Raw genomic sequence first — 15,088 nt, 5'->3', positions numbered from 1 at the left:
CAAAAGAACTGCAACATATATTGATATTAAATAAAATCCTTTTAGAGGATAGAGACCCACCAAATAGTCAGGAAGACCCTGTCTTTTTCCATCACTATACAAATATTGTTGCTGCTGTATACAGAAATATTATTCCCATGGAAGGTATCTCCCTTCCCTTCACAAACTTCCTAAGCTACTGTTATCCTTTTGTGATATCTTGCCTCCCTTAGTTACTTTTTCCTCCATTCCCTAAAAGTCATCACTGTTCCAGCTGTTTATATCATTATTCCATCAAAGTTGACCTTGGAATTTATTTTAGCCAATCTCACCCATCTACAATTTCAAAGACTCATCTACTGGGAGCTGGAAGGTACCATAAAAGCAGGTCCAAATGACTAATTTTATAAATGAGGAAAATGAAGGCTTGGAAAAGTTAAGTGACTAGTCCAAGGCTGCACTAATGTACAAATTCAGCATTCTTTCAAGCAGTGTACTCTGTCCATGGGTTATAGCCCCACTATTTTCTTTTAGCTTGATATCTACTTTTTGAATGACATTAGAGAAGTGAAGTTCAGGAGCTCTAACTTCTCCCCAGACTGTGTTTGCTTTTCCTAACCTGGTTCTGCTGCATACTGAGCATTGTATAGATGACTGGGAATGGCTCTGGGGACCAACCATTCATCATGCTTTTTATATCTGGGTAATGTCTTTCCTTCAAAAACAACAGAGCTCTGTAGCAATTTGACATCTTTATGAGGCATTATATTTAAATAAACTGATGTAAATCATAAAACAATTTTTTCAAATACCAAGTGCCTTAGTAAACCCATAACCCTCACTCAAGAAGACAAGCAGCATCTGTAAAAGCAGTAGTATGCTTGTAAATGTTTAACAATCAGCTCTCTAAAAAATATGCATGAAGGATATATTTTTTGTAGTTTAACATCAATTAACATTTTCACCATCATTTTCTTAGGTCTATGCAATCAGCAAAACAATAAATCAAGTCCTTTGTAGCATTTGTTCATTTCTGAGGTAGAAACCTTTATGCTGAAAATTTAACAATCATCTCTCATAAACCAGTATGAGCAGTTTCCAGCACACAGCTGGATTGAGGGTACCTGTAGAAAGGTTGGTTTCAGCAGATAGAATAATTATCTCTTCCAACTATTTACTGTCTTCTTGAAGGTTCCTTCAAATCACTGTTCAGGTGCCATTTCCTACATGGGGACTTTCCTCTTTCCCTCAGTGTTTAGTACTCTCTCTCTTGAGATGACAAAATTACTTAAGGTAGATTGGTGGCTCAGTAATAGAACACTAGACCTGGATTCAGGAAGAACTAAGTTCAAATTCTACCTGAGACATTTTCTAGCTGTATTTACCATTAGTAAGTCAATAAAGTGCCTACTATGTGCCAGGCACTGTGCTAAGTTCTGGTAATGAAGAAAGGTGAAAGACAGCCCTCAGAGGAGCTCACAAACTAATGGGGCAGGTAACAAGCAAACAAATATATATATATGTATATATATATATACATATATATATATACAGTATAAATATGAAATAATTAAAAGGGAGAAGGCATTGGCATTAAGAGGGATTGAGAAAGTCTTCTGTTAGAAGATGAGATTTTTAGCTGGGACTTGAAGGAAGTTAGGAAAGACAGGAGACAAAGATAAGGAGGGAGAAGAAAATTCTAATCATGATAGTAATCCAGAGAAAGTGCCTAAAATAGAGAATTTGAGTGTCTTGTACAAGGGACACCCAGAAGGTCAACACCACTGGCTTGAAGAAGGCATGTTGAGATGGAAAGGCAGGAAGGAGGCAGTTAGGTGGCTCAGTGGATTGAGAGCTAGACCTAGAGATGGGATGTCCTGATTTCAAATCTGGCCTCAGACATTTCCTAATTGTGTGACCCTGGTCAAGTCACCTAACTTCCATCATCTAGTCCTTATCACTCCTCTGCCTTAGAATCAATTATACAGTATTGATTCCAAGAGAAAAGGTAAGGATTGTTTTTTAAAGAAGAAGAAGCCTGGAATGGAAGGGCTTTGAAGGACTTTGAATTGGAAACAAGATATTTTTATTCAGTTCTGGAATCTACAGGGATCCAATGGAGACTACTGAATGGAGGAAAGGGGGAAATGATCTGAACTTTAGGAAAATAAGTCTGGAAGAGGAAGGATTTGAGTGGTGAGAGACTTCAGACAGGCAGACCCACCAGCAGGCTATTTCAATAGTCAAAGAATGAGGTGATGAGGACCCACATCAGAGTGGTAGCAAGATCCAAGGAGAAAAGGGAGCATTATGGAGAGGTATTTCATCACTACCTCTCAGGGCTGTTGTATGGAACAAATGAGATAATTTGTATAATTTGCTGTTGTTCAGTCATTTCAGTTGGGTCAACTCTTTGTGACCCCATTTTGGATTTCCTTGGCAAAGATACTGGAGTAGTTTGCCATTTTCTTCTCCAGCTCATTTTACAGATGAGTAAACTGAGGCAAACAAGGTTCAGTAACTTGATTAGTCATACAGCTAGTAAATATCTGAAGCCAGATTTAAAATTGGGAAGATGAGTCTTCCTGACTCCTGGCCCTGAGGTGTCTATCCCCTAATATATAGAAGGCACTTTGCAAGCCTTACATCTCTAAATAAATACTGTGATAAGGGATGGAAAGGTTTGTCACAATACTTGCTATTAAATAAATGAGCCATGTGTAGTTACTTTGAATACACTTCTCTCATTTCCTTCCCTGTATAAAATCTACTACAATAGTGCATGCATTATACTAGTGTATAGTCCATTCCATGAGATCAAGGCCCATTTTCTCTTTATAGAGCACAACAAACAGAAATAAGGAAGGGACTAAGTGTTTCACTGAACTAAGCACAGGATCCTCACAACCCTGGGAGCTAGATGTTATTGTTATTCCCATTTTACAGTTAGGGAAACTGAGGGAAATAGAAGTTAAGTGACTCTCCTAGAATCACAGCTAGTAAGTGACTAAGGTCAAATTTAAATTCAAGTCTTCATGACTCCAGGCCCAGTGTTCTATCCACTGAGCCACCTAGTTGCCTCCAAGCCAACTTGTCCAGGGCACATAGCTAGTAAATGCCTGAGACTGGATTTTAACTCCAATTTTCCTGACTCCTTTCCCACTATTCTGTCCACTGTGCTTCCTAGCTGCCTCTACATTTGTTGAATTGTGTTGAATGACTTCTTTGGATTTCTAGCTAGATAATTCTATTTCACTGCAATTATCCCTGGGGATTGGCAAGAGATGAGAAACCTCTGAAGTCTCCAGGACCGAATTTAAGCAGACCTGAGTCAGCCTCTGCCTGAAATTAAATGCAGAGGTCATGGCACCACCGAATTATACATTCCATACAGCTCAAACCCCCTCAGGCAAACAAGTCTTTGCATTACACACTATAATAAATTTCTAAGTCCATGCCAAGTGAACAGGAAGTAAGAAAACACTGATCATGCTGGTGGGTCACAGAGAAAGACGATATGATTTCCCCTAATTTTCTTTTCATTGGTCTGGAGGGAGAAAGAAGGCCAGGTCTACCAAATAAACAAAGAAAAATGCCCTTGAAAAAACCCATTGCTACAAGAATTCGAAGTTGACAGGTAAGGAGGAAAATCAATGAAGCAACTATTAATTGAGTACCTGCTATGTTCAGAGTGTGCTGGGAAGCAGTAGAGAGGAAAGAAATCAGGAAGCATATGTAGTATATTTAATGAGATTTGATGTGATGGGGATAAATGTAAAGGCCTCCCTGGGGGATCACAAAACCAACTGCACAAGTATAGGATGAAGGGAAATAGCAGTGTGGCAATATAGCAGTTTATATGAAAAAAGAACAAGGACTTCTAGAAACTGAGAGTTCAATGAGTCAATTGTGGGGGCAGATATTAAATGAAGTGTCAAAAGGCTCTGTTCCTGGTCTTTTATTGTGACCAAAAGCCATTGAGGGCTTACTTATCAAATTTAGAGATTATATAAAGTTGGGAGGGATAGTTAACATATCAGACAACAAACAAAAGTCTGCCATTTAAGTTTCTAGAGGTCATTTTACTTCTAGTGCTTTATTAGAGTTCCTGGTATGATTGTTGTTGTTGTTGTTCAATCATTTCAGTCATTTCTGACTCTTCATGACCTCATCTGAGGTTTTCTTGGCAAAGATATTGTATCAGTTTGCCATTTCCTTCCCCAGCTCATTTTACAGTTGAAGAAACTGAGGCAAATAGGATTAAGTGACTTTCCCAGAGTTACGAAACTAAGAAGTATCTGAGCTCAGATTTGAATTCCAGTGTTTCTAACTCCAGACCAGACACCCTATCCACTGAGCCATCTAGCTGCCCCATTTTTGACAACCAATTAATTAAATTGGGCTATATGAACAAAAATATGGTACAAAAAATAGAAGAGTAAAGATGTTCCAAGTCCTGTTCAGATCATGTGTGGAGACCAGAATTCTGTGCTAGGTACCATATTTTGAGAAAGATATTAATGAACTAGGGTATAGGATAGCATTGGAATTATAGTTCAAAGAGATTTTGACCCATACCTTTGAAGGGAACACCTCTATGAATGAGATCTCAGATTTGTTGGAACTATTCATGGGTGAAAAGGTTTGGAAGATGTATTACTGAGCATGATGAATCAGTATCCTAAGCTCTAAGAAATTTAACAAATAACTAAAAATTAGTCAAGTACTTGCAAGACACTCACCCACACACCCAGGATGAGTAATAATTTATATTGAGTGAGTGGTAAAGATTCCTGATGTCATTTATTTTTATTACTTGTTAATATTGTTATATTTCTTATATATCATGTGAAATGATATTATAATTACTTGTTACACAAGACATACTTGCATAACTTCTAAGGGGTAAAAGGGTAAGCAATTCACTAATAAAACTCCTCAAATTAACTTCCCTACTTATTTGTAAGGCTAAGCTCATCTTAATCATTTTAAAGAACTTTGCCAACACAGAACTTTAGGAGTTCAACATGTTCATCATCCTTCCTCCAAAACTTATTCTTCCTACCAAATTCTTTATTGTGCTGTTGGCATCAGCATCTTTCTAGTCTCTAGCCTCTTAAACTTGAAGTCATCTTGGATTCTTCCCTTTCCCTTTCCCTACATACACAATCAGTCTCCAAGTCTTCTTGATTCTACTTCTACAATCTCTTTCCAATAGGTCCCTTTGTCTCCATGGAAACATTCTCATCCCTTCAAGGACCAATTCAGGGACCACTTTCTGTATGAAGTCTTCCCTGACTGTTCTCCTCCCTGACGTAAAAACAATAGTAAAACAACTGAAAAATGCAAATAGTATCTCTGGCCTCAATTATCTCCTAATATTTCACCTGGATCTTTTTTCCTCCTTTAACTACATTTCTCACAAGGTGCAATCTGGACTCCTGCATCATTCCTCAGAAAACCCTGCATCCTGCATGATCATTTCAGCCCTGGAATTGACACCTACAAAGTACTCTTCAACCCCTTAGGCCCATCCCTCAGACTGATGGGATCCTCACAGAACCTCCATTTAAAAAGGGTGCCCCAGCCAACCATCTCTTCATTTCTCACCAAGCTGTGCTGCTGACTCCTCCATTAAGGTTCCAAAGTACACCCTACCCTTTAAGCTTCCTTTTTTGTTGCTTTCCCCCATGAGAATGTAAGCTCCTTGTGGGATAGAACCATATTTTTCTTTTTTTACTTGCATTTGTATTCCCAGTGCTTAGCACAGTGTCAGGCCCAGTAAGCACATAATAAATGGTTGTTAACTGACTGACAGATAATGCATAGCCTTGTATCATAGTTACTTCAATAACTGTCTTTCTTTCTACAGTTAGACTGTAAACTATTTAAGAAGGCTGATACCATATATGCATTGGCACTGGGGCAGTGAAGCAGTGTGATGGCTAGAGTTCTGGGACTGGAGTCAAGAAGACCCATTTCCCTGAATTCAAATCTGACCTCAGACACTTCCTGTTTGGGTGACTCTGGGCAAGTCTCTTAATCCTATTTGCCTCAACTTCCTCACCTGTAAGATGAGTAAAAAAAGGAAATGGCGAACTAAACAACTCCAGTATCATTGCCAAGAAAACTCCAAATGGGGTCACAAAGAATTGGACATGACTGAAGAACAACAACATGCCCCAACATCTAGCACAATGCCTTGCACATAGTAGGTACTTTTAATGCTTGATAAATGCAATGAGTGAGTGAATGATAGATAACATTCCCTTTCCTTTCAGATTTTTTTTTCAGTTGTCCTTTGTGCAGCTGCGCTCACTTGTAAAGCTTTCCATAAAAAGGCTTTGTTCTCAGAGGCAAATTTTTGCTGCTGTTATGTCACACAGAACAAGCACAGCTGATCCACTCATTTCCACTATTGTAATAATTGATGGCAAGCACTGAATGATCAATGCAGCTGTAGTGGCCAGCAGTGATCAGAAAATAACCAAAATGAACAGCAGCCCAGCAAAGATCGTCATCTTCCTCACCTATGGGCACCAACTCCATCGGTTCTCTACCTTGACTTCATTTTTTTCAGCTGTAGAGATCTTAAGGTAATAATTGAAAGAAAAGACTCCTATAACCTTTCCCAAGTATATAGTAGCACAGGTCATGGCATAGGGCGAGAAAAGGTCTAAGATAATATAAAATCATTGGCTTATTGTAAATAATAGGGATTACTAGCATCTCTACAGCACTTTAAGATTTGCAAAGAGCTGTACAGAGTAACTAAGTGGCACAGTGGATAGATTATCAGAGCTGATGTCAGGAAGAGCCATTTTCTGGTGTTCAAATCTTGCCTCAGATGCCTACTAGCTGTGTGACCCTGGGCAAGCCACTTAACTCTGTTTGCCTTAGTTTCCTCCTCTATAAAAAGAGCCAGAGAAGGTGATAGCAAACCACTCCAGGATCTTTGCCAAGAAAACCTCAAATGGGATCATGAAGAGTCAAACACACCTGAACAACAAAGTGTTGTATATATTTTATCTCATTTGACTCTCACAACAACTCTGTGATGTAGGTGCTATTATTATCCCCTTTTTGCTGCTAAGGAGACTGAGGCTAGGAAAGGCTAAACAATTTGCCTAGGATTACATAGCTAGTAATTGTCTGCAACTGGATTTTAAGGATCTTCCTTCAAATTTGGGGTCTTCCTGACACAAATGTTGGGTCTTCTTGACCCCAACTCCAGCACTCTTACCCACTTAGCTGCCTCTGGGCAGAGCTGGAAATACAAACTCTTCAATCTATATGTGAAGAAACTGTCTCAGAAAAGCTAAGTGACTTAACCTAAAATCCTTCAATTAATGAGTCAGAGTCAGATTTTAACTCAGCATATTGGGAACTCTTCTCACCATGTGGTAAAAAGAATACAGATGTCAAGAACCTTTGATCTAATATGAACCAATGAGAGTGACCTTGATAAGTCCCTTAACTTTGGGGGCCTTAGTTCCCTCATCTTCAAAATTATGTTATTGGACTAAATCATTTTTAGTTGCTTTCCTAACATTTTTTTTTAAAATTCAGCTAAGGTACCAGATCAAAAATTATACTATTATCTCCCTCAATAAGAAAAAAGTACCACATAGTATGCTCTCACCTAACTGTAATTCCCTATTCAGATTCAGCAAGCATGTCTTTCTAGAATATAGCCAAATTATCAGGAGATATACCTAAAAGTCAAATCTGATGAGGCAAAATAGTTTTTAACCAAGTCCACACATCAATTTAACCCCCAGAAAAACGTTCCCTTCTTGCCTCATGCAAAAGTAATTTATGTTTATTTAACACAGAGGTCTAATTAGTTACCAAACTTGATTTCATTAGTTTTTTAATTTATTATATATTATAATATTATACATAATATGTAATAATATAATATAATATAAAAATACAAAATATTTTTAAAACCATTTAGAAATTAATCAATAAGAATTTATTAAGTGCCTTCCATGTACCAGGCACTACATAGGATATTAGGTACACACACACAAAAATTACATACTTTATGGTCTCAAGTTTACATTGTATCAGAGATACCTTGAATGTATATGTGTTTACAAGATAAATACAAGGTAGTTTAAGGGAGGGGGTGAGGAAAACAAGGGGAGAAGTTAAGGAAAGATTGTACTTGAGAAAGAAGGAAATACATAGTACATTGATGACAAAGAAAATTGATTCTTGACATTAAGGGGAAAAGATAAGAATATGAAGAAAACTCAAAAAGACAAAAACAAACACAATAATCTGTGATCATTGTAGTGAAAACAGATCTGTCAGAATAAGTCCTAAAGGCACCACTCTGATACACTATAATAATGTCTACATGATCTTGGGAAAGTCATTTTCCTTTCTTCCTTAGTATTCTCAGCTATAAAATGAAGGTGTTTGTATTAAATGATCTCTAAAGGTTTCTTACAGTTCTAAATCTATGATTCTATAGTGTCTATGATTAATTAGGAAAAGGCAGGAAGTACATTGTGTTTCATCTTTGTAACCTCAGCACCTTACAGCATGCTGCTTTTGGAGTCAGAGGACTTGGATTCAAATCCTCTTTCTTTGGGAATGTGGGCAAATCACTTAACTTCCCTTGGCTTCATTTTCCTCATCTATGAAATGGAAGAACAGAATTAGGTTGATCTCTAGGTCCCTTCCAGATTAAATTATATAATTCTGTTATCTTAAATGTTTCTTGAGCTTGTGTAAATGTTTTGAAGATACATGTAATATATTTTATTTTATTTTTAATTAATTAATTATTTAATTAATACTATTTTTCCATGGTTACATGATTCATGTTCTTTCCCTCCCCTCTTTCCTCCTGCTCCCAGAGCTGATGAGCAATTCCCCTGGGTTATATATATATCACTGTTCAAAACCTATTTCCAAATTATTAATATTTGCAATAGACTGATCATTTAATGCCAGCTTCCCCAATCATATCCCCATAAAATAACCTGGTTGATCATATGTTTTCCTTCTGCATTTCTGCTCCCACAGTTCTTTCTCTAGATATGGATAATGTTCTTTCTCATAAATCCCTCAGGATTGTCCTGGGTCATTGCATTGCTTCTAGTAAAAAAAAAAGTCCAATGTAATATATATTAGAAAGATTTATCTCAATATAGGTTTAATTTTTTAAAAATTTGTACCTATAGGGCAAAATTCTCAGTAAAAGAGAAAATTTGACTATTCAGAAAAAATCTCATCCTTTAGATTCCAGATAGGCAGGGACTGATTGCGAACAACACATTTTTACATTCTACTATATGGACCTTGTTCATGATTAATTTACTCTTTCCTCAGATTTGTATTCCTAATATTCATAATCCAGCTCTCACCTTGGATCCTCCCTGAGGTTACAGATAAAGCCAATAAGTTGAAAGAAATACATCAATAATCTGCAACACACTTCAGCTCAAAATCACAGTATATGTTTTAGTTTTTTTGCAACGCAAGTGACTGTCACAAGTCCTTGACATTTCGTTTCTGAGCCCTCGGTTTAAAATACTTAAGATACTATTCCATCACATCAAGAAAGAAATAATCTTTCCCGGAGCAAGCTCTAGGTCTTGCCTAGAAGTTCCTTAACTTGAAAAATGAATATCATATCCATATATTTTCCATGAATTGTTGCCAATTTCCCCAGATGTCTTGCAATGAATTCAAATTCTGAGTTTAATGCTAACATGATACACATGTAAAATAAACTTCTAAGATGTGGATTAAAGTTCACTATACAGATACAAAAAAAAACACATTTTTAAATGGCTTCAATTATGGCAATATTATGAAGACACACATTTCACAGAACTAGCTGGCTCATATTTTGTCGAGTAAACTTCAATAATAATTCAGTCATCATCACTTTCCACAAAGCTCACTGAATGAAGACTAAATTCAAGGTCACTGGCTAGTCAAACAAAACAAAATAAAAAACAAAATATGGAAGTTTAGGCAAGCTAATAAACTTTTTTCTAGTCTATAATGACAGTGTTCATGTCCTTCTTTCCCGTGAGTTTACAAGTATTTTCAAGTTAAACTTCTAGAAGTCTTACCGTCAATTTCTCCTCCTTTAAGGTCTTGTTTACAGAATCTGTTTTTTTGTGATTGCCCCGATCCATGGAGAGAGAGAGAGAGAGAGAGAGAGAGAGAGAGAGAGAGAGAGAGAGAGAGAGAGAGAGAGAGAGAGAGAGAGAGAGAGATTCAGAACTCAGGCAGAAATGATTTCATGTGTCTGTCTACATGGTAGACGTTGCAGGACATTTCAAGTTGTCAGGACACTATCAGAAAGCCCTGGCGATAATTTCTGGTTAGCTAGTGTTTCCATTTATAGATGTACAAACCTCACAAACAGTACACTGAAGAGAAGTCATGCAGCTGGCCTTAGATAATAAATGTCGTTTGGTATCAAAGTCAACAAACCAACTAGGACTTTTCTAGCAGGTTAAGTTACCTGACCCAAGGAAAGAAGTTTGCTCATAGTATAACCTTGACTACCAAAGAGCTCTTAAATAGTAGAGAGTTGAGAGAATTCAATTGACTAGAGTATATATATATGGATCAGTTAAAACAGCAGAGATAGTTGACAAATACTCACTACTAAACAACAAGTCAGTTATCTCAATACTAAGTTGAACTGGGAATATGGCTGATATATAGCATTTTACAGAGGTTATCTTATTGGGACCTCCCAACAACCCTGTGAGCAAGGTTTTGTTGTCCTTTCCATTGCACAGATTAAAAGGCGACCCAAAAAGGTTAAATGATTTGCCTGAAGTCATACAGATAGTATGTATCAGAGATAGAACTTGACTTCAAGAGTTCTTTTGCTTCTTAAAGCTGAGACTTCAATAAATAAAAAATTGGCAATTCAAGGATAAAGAGTCAGAGGAAACCAGTTAGAAACATTAACTCCATTAAATGGAGCTGGATCCATTTTTTTTTCCTCCATTAAGAATTTCCAAATAATTTAGAAACTTGTCTTGTTTTCTTTTTCAGTTTCCTCCACTATTGGAAATGAAGTTGGCACCTGACTGAATGATACAGATGATATTCAGTACCCCAAGGCTTTCCAGTTAAGAAAAATATTGGGGTTCAGTAAATTAAACTCATTATTTGAAAGGATCAAACATTTTCAAAGTTCCCAGTAAGTTTTGTGAAATTCTTTTTATAAAAAGAAATCAAATAGTAATTAACCTTTCCTGGCCTTCCAAGAGTCAGAGATTTTGGAGTGAAACTGACCAAAGGAGAATTTTTAAAAATTTAAAGAGCAAATAAAACCCGATCTTAACAGAGCTCATCACTGATAGCTGGATTAGAGATTTCACTTAAAATTTATTTCGTCAGATCAGCTTTCATACAATTTTTAAAGATCACCCTTTAAAAATATTTTGGGGGTGTTTTGAACTCCTGTTCTGTCTCTGTTGCCAGGCAGCTCTGATTTAATCCTTATTCTACATCATGATGAAAGGGCTGAGGACTTTACAAGTGAAGTAGTTAGGAAGAAATAAACCTGGATTCCTATTTCATGGTGATAAGTACAGGGAGCTGATATTAGATCCAGAGGCAGAAGGAGATACTTACTCTCTTTAGGGTGGCTCTGAATTCTTTGGTGGGAGCCACACCCTTTGCTGCACTAAATAGTATGAAGTTAGTATTACAGATTTCTCAACTCCTAGCAATGACATGGCTTCTCATATGCAGGGCAGGAGGAGGTATTCAGCATGCAAGGAATTGGGAAAAATTTCTCCAGAATAAAAAGCTAAGAAAATTCACAACTCTCTAACAGGCTGGGATCAGTCCTTTACATTTTTATCTAATAAAGTATACTAATACAAAAATTGATGATCTTGTGGGAAAGACTAAGCTATCTTGGTCTTGGGCAGGGCACCAGGACCAAGAGCAATAGCCATCAAAATTAGTTATATCGGTGGTTAGAGTGACCTCTTTCATATTCATTTTTCAGAGATTTTTTTAAAAGAGGACATAGGTATGATTCAGAGGAAAGACCCTATAATAATCCAAGGGAAGGATGGACAAGATCTGCTCCCTACCCTCCCGCTAATCAAAAATAGGAGTATACAGTCAGTTCATGGATTTAATGGGATTCAAGAAACTCAGTATGTCAGTCATAAATTTTAGAGCTGAAAGAGAACTAAAAGATTACATAGTCCAATCCCTTCATATTAGAGCTGGGTGGTTTTCCAAGGTCATATGGGTGGCAGAGACAGGATTTGAATTCATCTCCCATAATTCCTTTGCATTATTTGAATACAATTATCATTAAGATAAAACAGGTATCTAATTAATCATACAGAATTAAAATATACATGAATCAGATCAAGGTCAAAGAGATAAAAATGTAAACCATCTAAATGGGAATTAGTTCAGTCAGTAACTGCTTGGCATTGGGAACTCTGATTTTAACTTAAATGTAAGTTTTATTTTAATTTCTACTGGCAAAGCAAATATACAAGTGAAAGTACATTCAAATATTCCAAAAAGGCTGTGGTGTGGGGAGTTCCTTCCTATGATGTATATTGCAGCCCACCCTTGCCTGAAAATCCTATGAAGGTTTTGTCCATGTTCTCCCAATAGTTAGCCATGGGGCTCCATCCAAAGTGCTAGGAATCTCTTTTGTTTTCTCCTAATATATTTAGGGATTTAACAAAGCATTCTGGCTATCCACCTATTGTTCCTCACTTTTGCTATGAAGTTAGCACCTCTTTTCTTCCTATTATCTAATTTTTATGTCCTTTATTCCTATTCATAAGATAATGGCATGTTAGATGAAACAAAATATAAGGAGGCTATAAATAATTGAGGGGGACAGTTAGGTGGCACAATGGATAAAGTATCTAGCCTCTGACATTTACTAGCTATAACATTCTTGGCAAGTTGCTTAACCCTGTTTGCCTTAGTCTCCTCATCTGTAAAATAAGCTGGAGAAGGAAATGGCAAACTACTCCAATATCTTTACCAAGAAAACCCCAAATGGGATCATGAAGAGTCAGATATGACTATTGAACAAGAGTAAATGATTGTTCTTATAACTGCAAATTCCATTATTCATGCCTTGTTAACCCAATGCCAAAAGATATCTACTGACTTCAATCCAGCAGTGCTCCAAAAGACTTTATATTTGTGACCCTTTTGACATTTACTGTATATATAACTTATAATAATAATAATAATTAATATTTCAATAATGCTTTAAGATTTGCAAAGTGCTTTCCAGATATTATTGCATTTGCTCTTCACAACAAGCCTGGGAAGTAGATGCTATTATCATCTTCATTTTACAGTTAAGGAAACTGAGCAGGAGATAGGTTAAGTGATTTACCCAGGGACCCACAGTTAGCATATGTCTAAGGCCACATTGAAAGTTAGATCTTCCTGAATCCAGTTCTAACACTCTGTCTATTGCACCACGTAATTGTTTTGTACCTATTGTTGTTACTATAGTCCTTAATTACACAGTTATGGTTTATATTATCTTTGATATCTTTCAGTACTGCTTTGGTCAGTCTCCATTGCTTCACATTAGTCTTTCCATATTTCTTTAAGCTTTTCAAATTTATTACTTCTCAACATATATCATAATTTGTTTGGCCATCTCCAATCATTTTACACCTAGCTGGTCTCCAGGCTTTTTGCTATTACAAACAGTGCTGCAAAGAATATTATTTATCATAATTATTATTTTTGCCTTTTAATGTCTTCTCTGGGCAAATAGCTTTAGTAGTTAGACTACTGGATTAAATGATATGCCCATTTTGAGACTCTTATTATATAATTCCATGTTGCTTTCCCCAAAAGGGGAACTTAATTCTCATCTCCAAAAAGACATAATAGCTTGTATCTTTTAACCAAGCCATGCCAACATTGAATTTTTGTGGTCTTTCATTTATTTTAATGATTTAATAGGGATTTAGTGGAATCTCAGAATTCCTTTCATTTTCATTTCTGATTTTTAAAAATTAAGAAAATTTGTGCAGCTTTTGATCTTTTTTGTCTTCTTTTAAGAACTGCCTGTTACAACATGACAGCAAAGGAAAGTAATAAATGTTGGAGGGGATGTGGTAAAATTGAGACATTAATGCATTGCTGGTATAGTTGTGAATTGATTCAACCATTCTGGAGGGCAATTTGGAACTATGCCCAAAGAGCGCTAAAAGACTGTCTGCCCTTTGATCCAGCCATAGCACTGCTGCCTTTGTACCCCAAAGAGATAATAAGGAAAAAGACTTGTACAAGAATATTCATAGCTGCGCTCTTTGTTGTGGCAAAAAATATTGGAAAATGAGGGGATGCCCCACAATTGGGGAATGGCTGAACAAATTTTGGTATATGTTGGTGATGGAATACTATTGTGCTAAAAGGAATAATAAAGTGGAGGAATTCCATGGAGACTGGAACGACCTCCAGGAAGTGATGCAGAGCGAGAGGAGCAGAACCTGGAGAACATTGTACATAGATACACTGTGGTACAATCGAATGTAATGGACTTCTTCATTAGTGGAAATGCAATGATCCAGGACAATTCTGAGGGACTTATGAGAAAGAATGCTATCCACATCCAGAGAAAGAACTGTGGGAAAAGAAACACTGAAGAAAAACAACTGCTTGATCACATGGTTTGATGAGGGTATGCCTGGGGATGTAGACCCCAAATGATCACCTTAGTGCAAATATCAATAATGTGGAAATAGGCTTTGATCAAGGGCACATGTAAAACTCAGTGGAATTGTGCATAGCCTATAGGAAGGATGGGGAGAGGGAAGGAACATGATTCTTGTAATCAGGGGAAAATGTCCTAAATTGAATAATTGAATAATTTTTTAAAAAAATAAAGAGAAAACGCTGATATTTCAAACCACAGGGGAAAAAAAGAACTGCCAACTGTTAATAGCCTTCGATTGCTTTCCTTTCAGAGAATGGTTAAAGACATAAAATAAATAGCACTCTCACATTTGCAAAATACCTTAAAAATAATATCTCATTTGATGGAGGATAAACCTGAGTAAAAGTCAATGAAAATGGGACATATTCATTTTTATTCTGT

General features: G+C 36.6%; 1 protein-coding gene across 20 annotated transcripts in view; it reads right to left on the bottom strand.

The window, feature by feature from the left end:
• Positions 1 to 10,293, bottom strand: part of MLIP (muscular LMNA interacting protein) — a 394,551-nt gene extending 384,258 nt beyond the window's left edge. For 10 of the 20 annotated variants that reach the window (XR_008916576.1, XR_008916575.1, XM_056818419.1 and 7 more), the window contains exon 1: positions 10,080 to 10,289. Coding sequence is in view for 18 of the 20 variants with exons in the window: in XM_056818419.1 (XP_056674397.1) it covers positions 10,080 to 10,145 (66 nt within the window). In the remaining 2 variants the exon portion in view is untranslated. Of the gene's footprint in view, positions 1 to 10,079 lie in introns of all 20 variants that reach the window. The other 10 variants (XM_056818411.1, XM_056818417.1, XM_056818414.1 and 7 more) reach the window with 6 other exon arrangements.
• Positions 10,294 to 15,088: the final 4,795 nt, after the last annotated feature.

This window comes from Monodelphis domestica, chromosome 2 (assembly GCF_027887165.1).
Source record: "Monodelphis domestica isolate mMonDom1 chromosome 2, mMonDom1.pri, whole genome shotgun sequence".
Lineage (NCBI taxonomy): Eukaryota > Metazoa > Chordata > Mammalia > Didelphimorphia > Didelphidae > Monodelphis > Monodelphis domestica.
The sequence above is the reverse complement of the archived record's forward strand: the minus strand, read 5'-3'. Positions and strand labels throughout refer to the sequence as shown.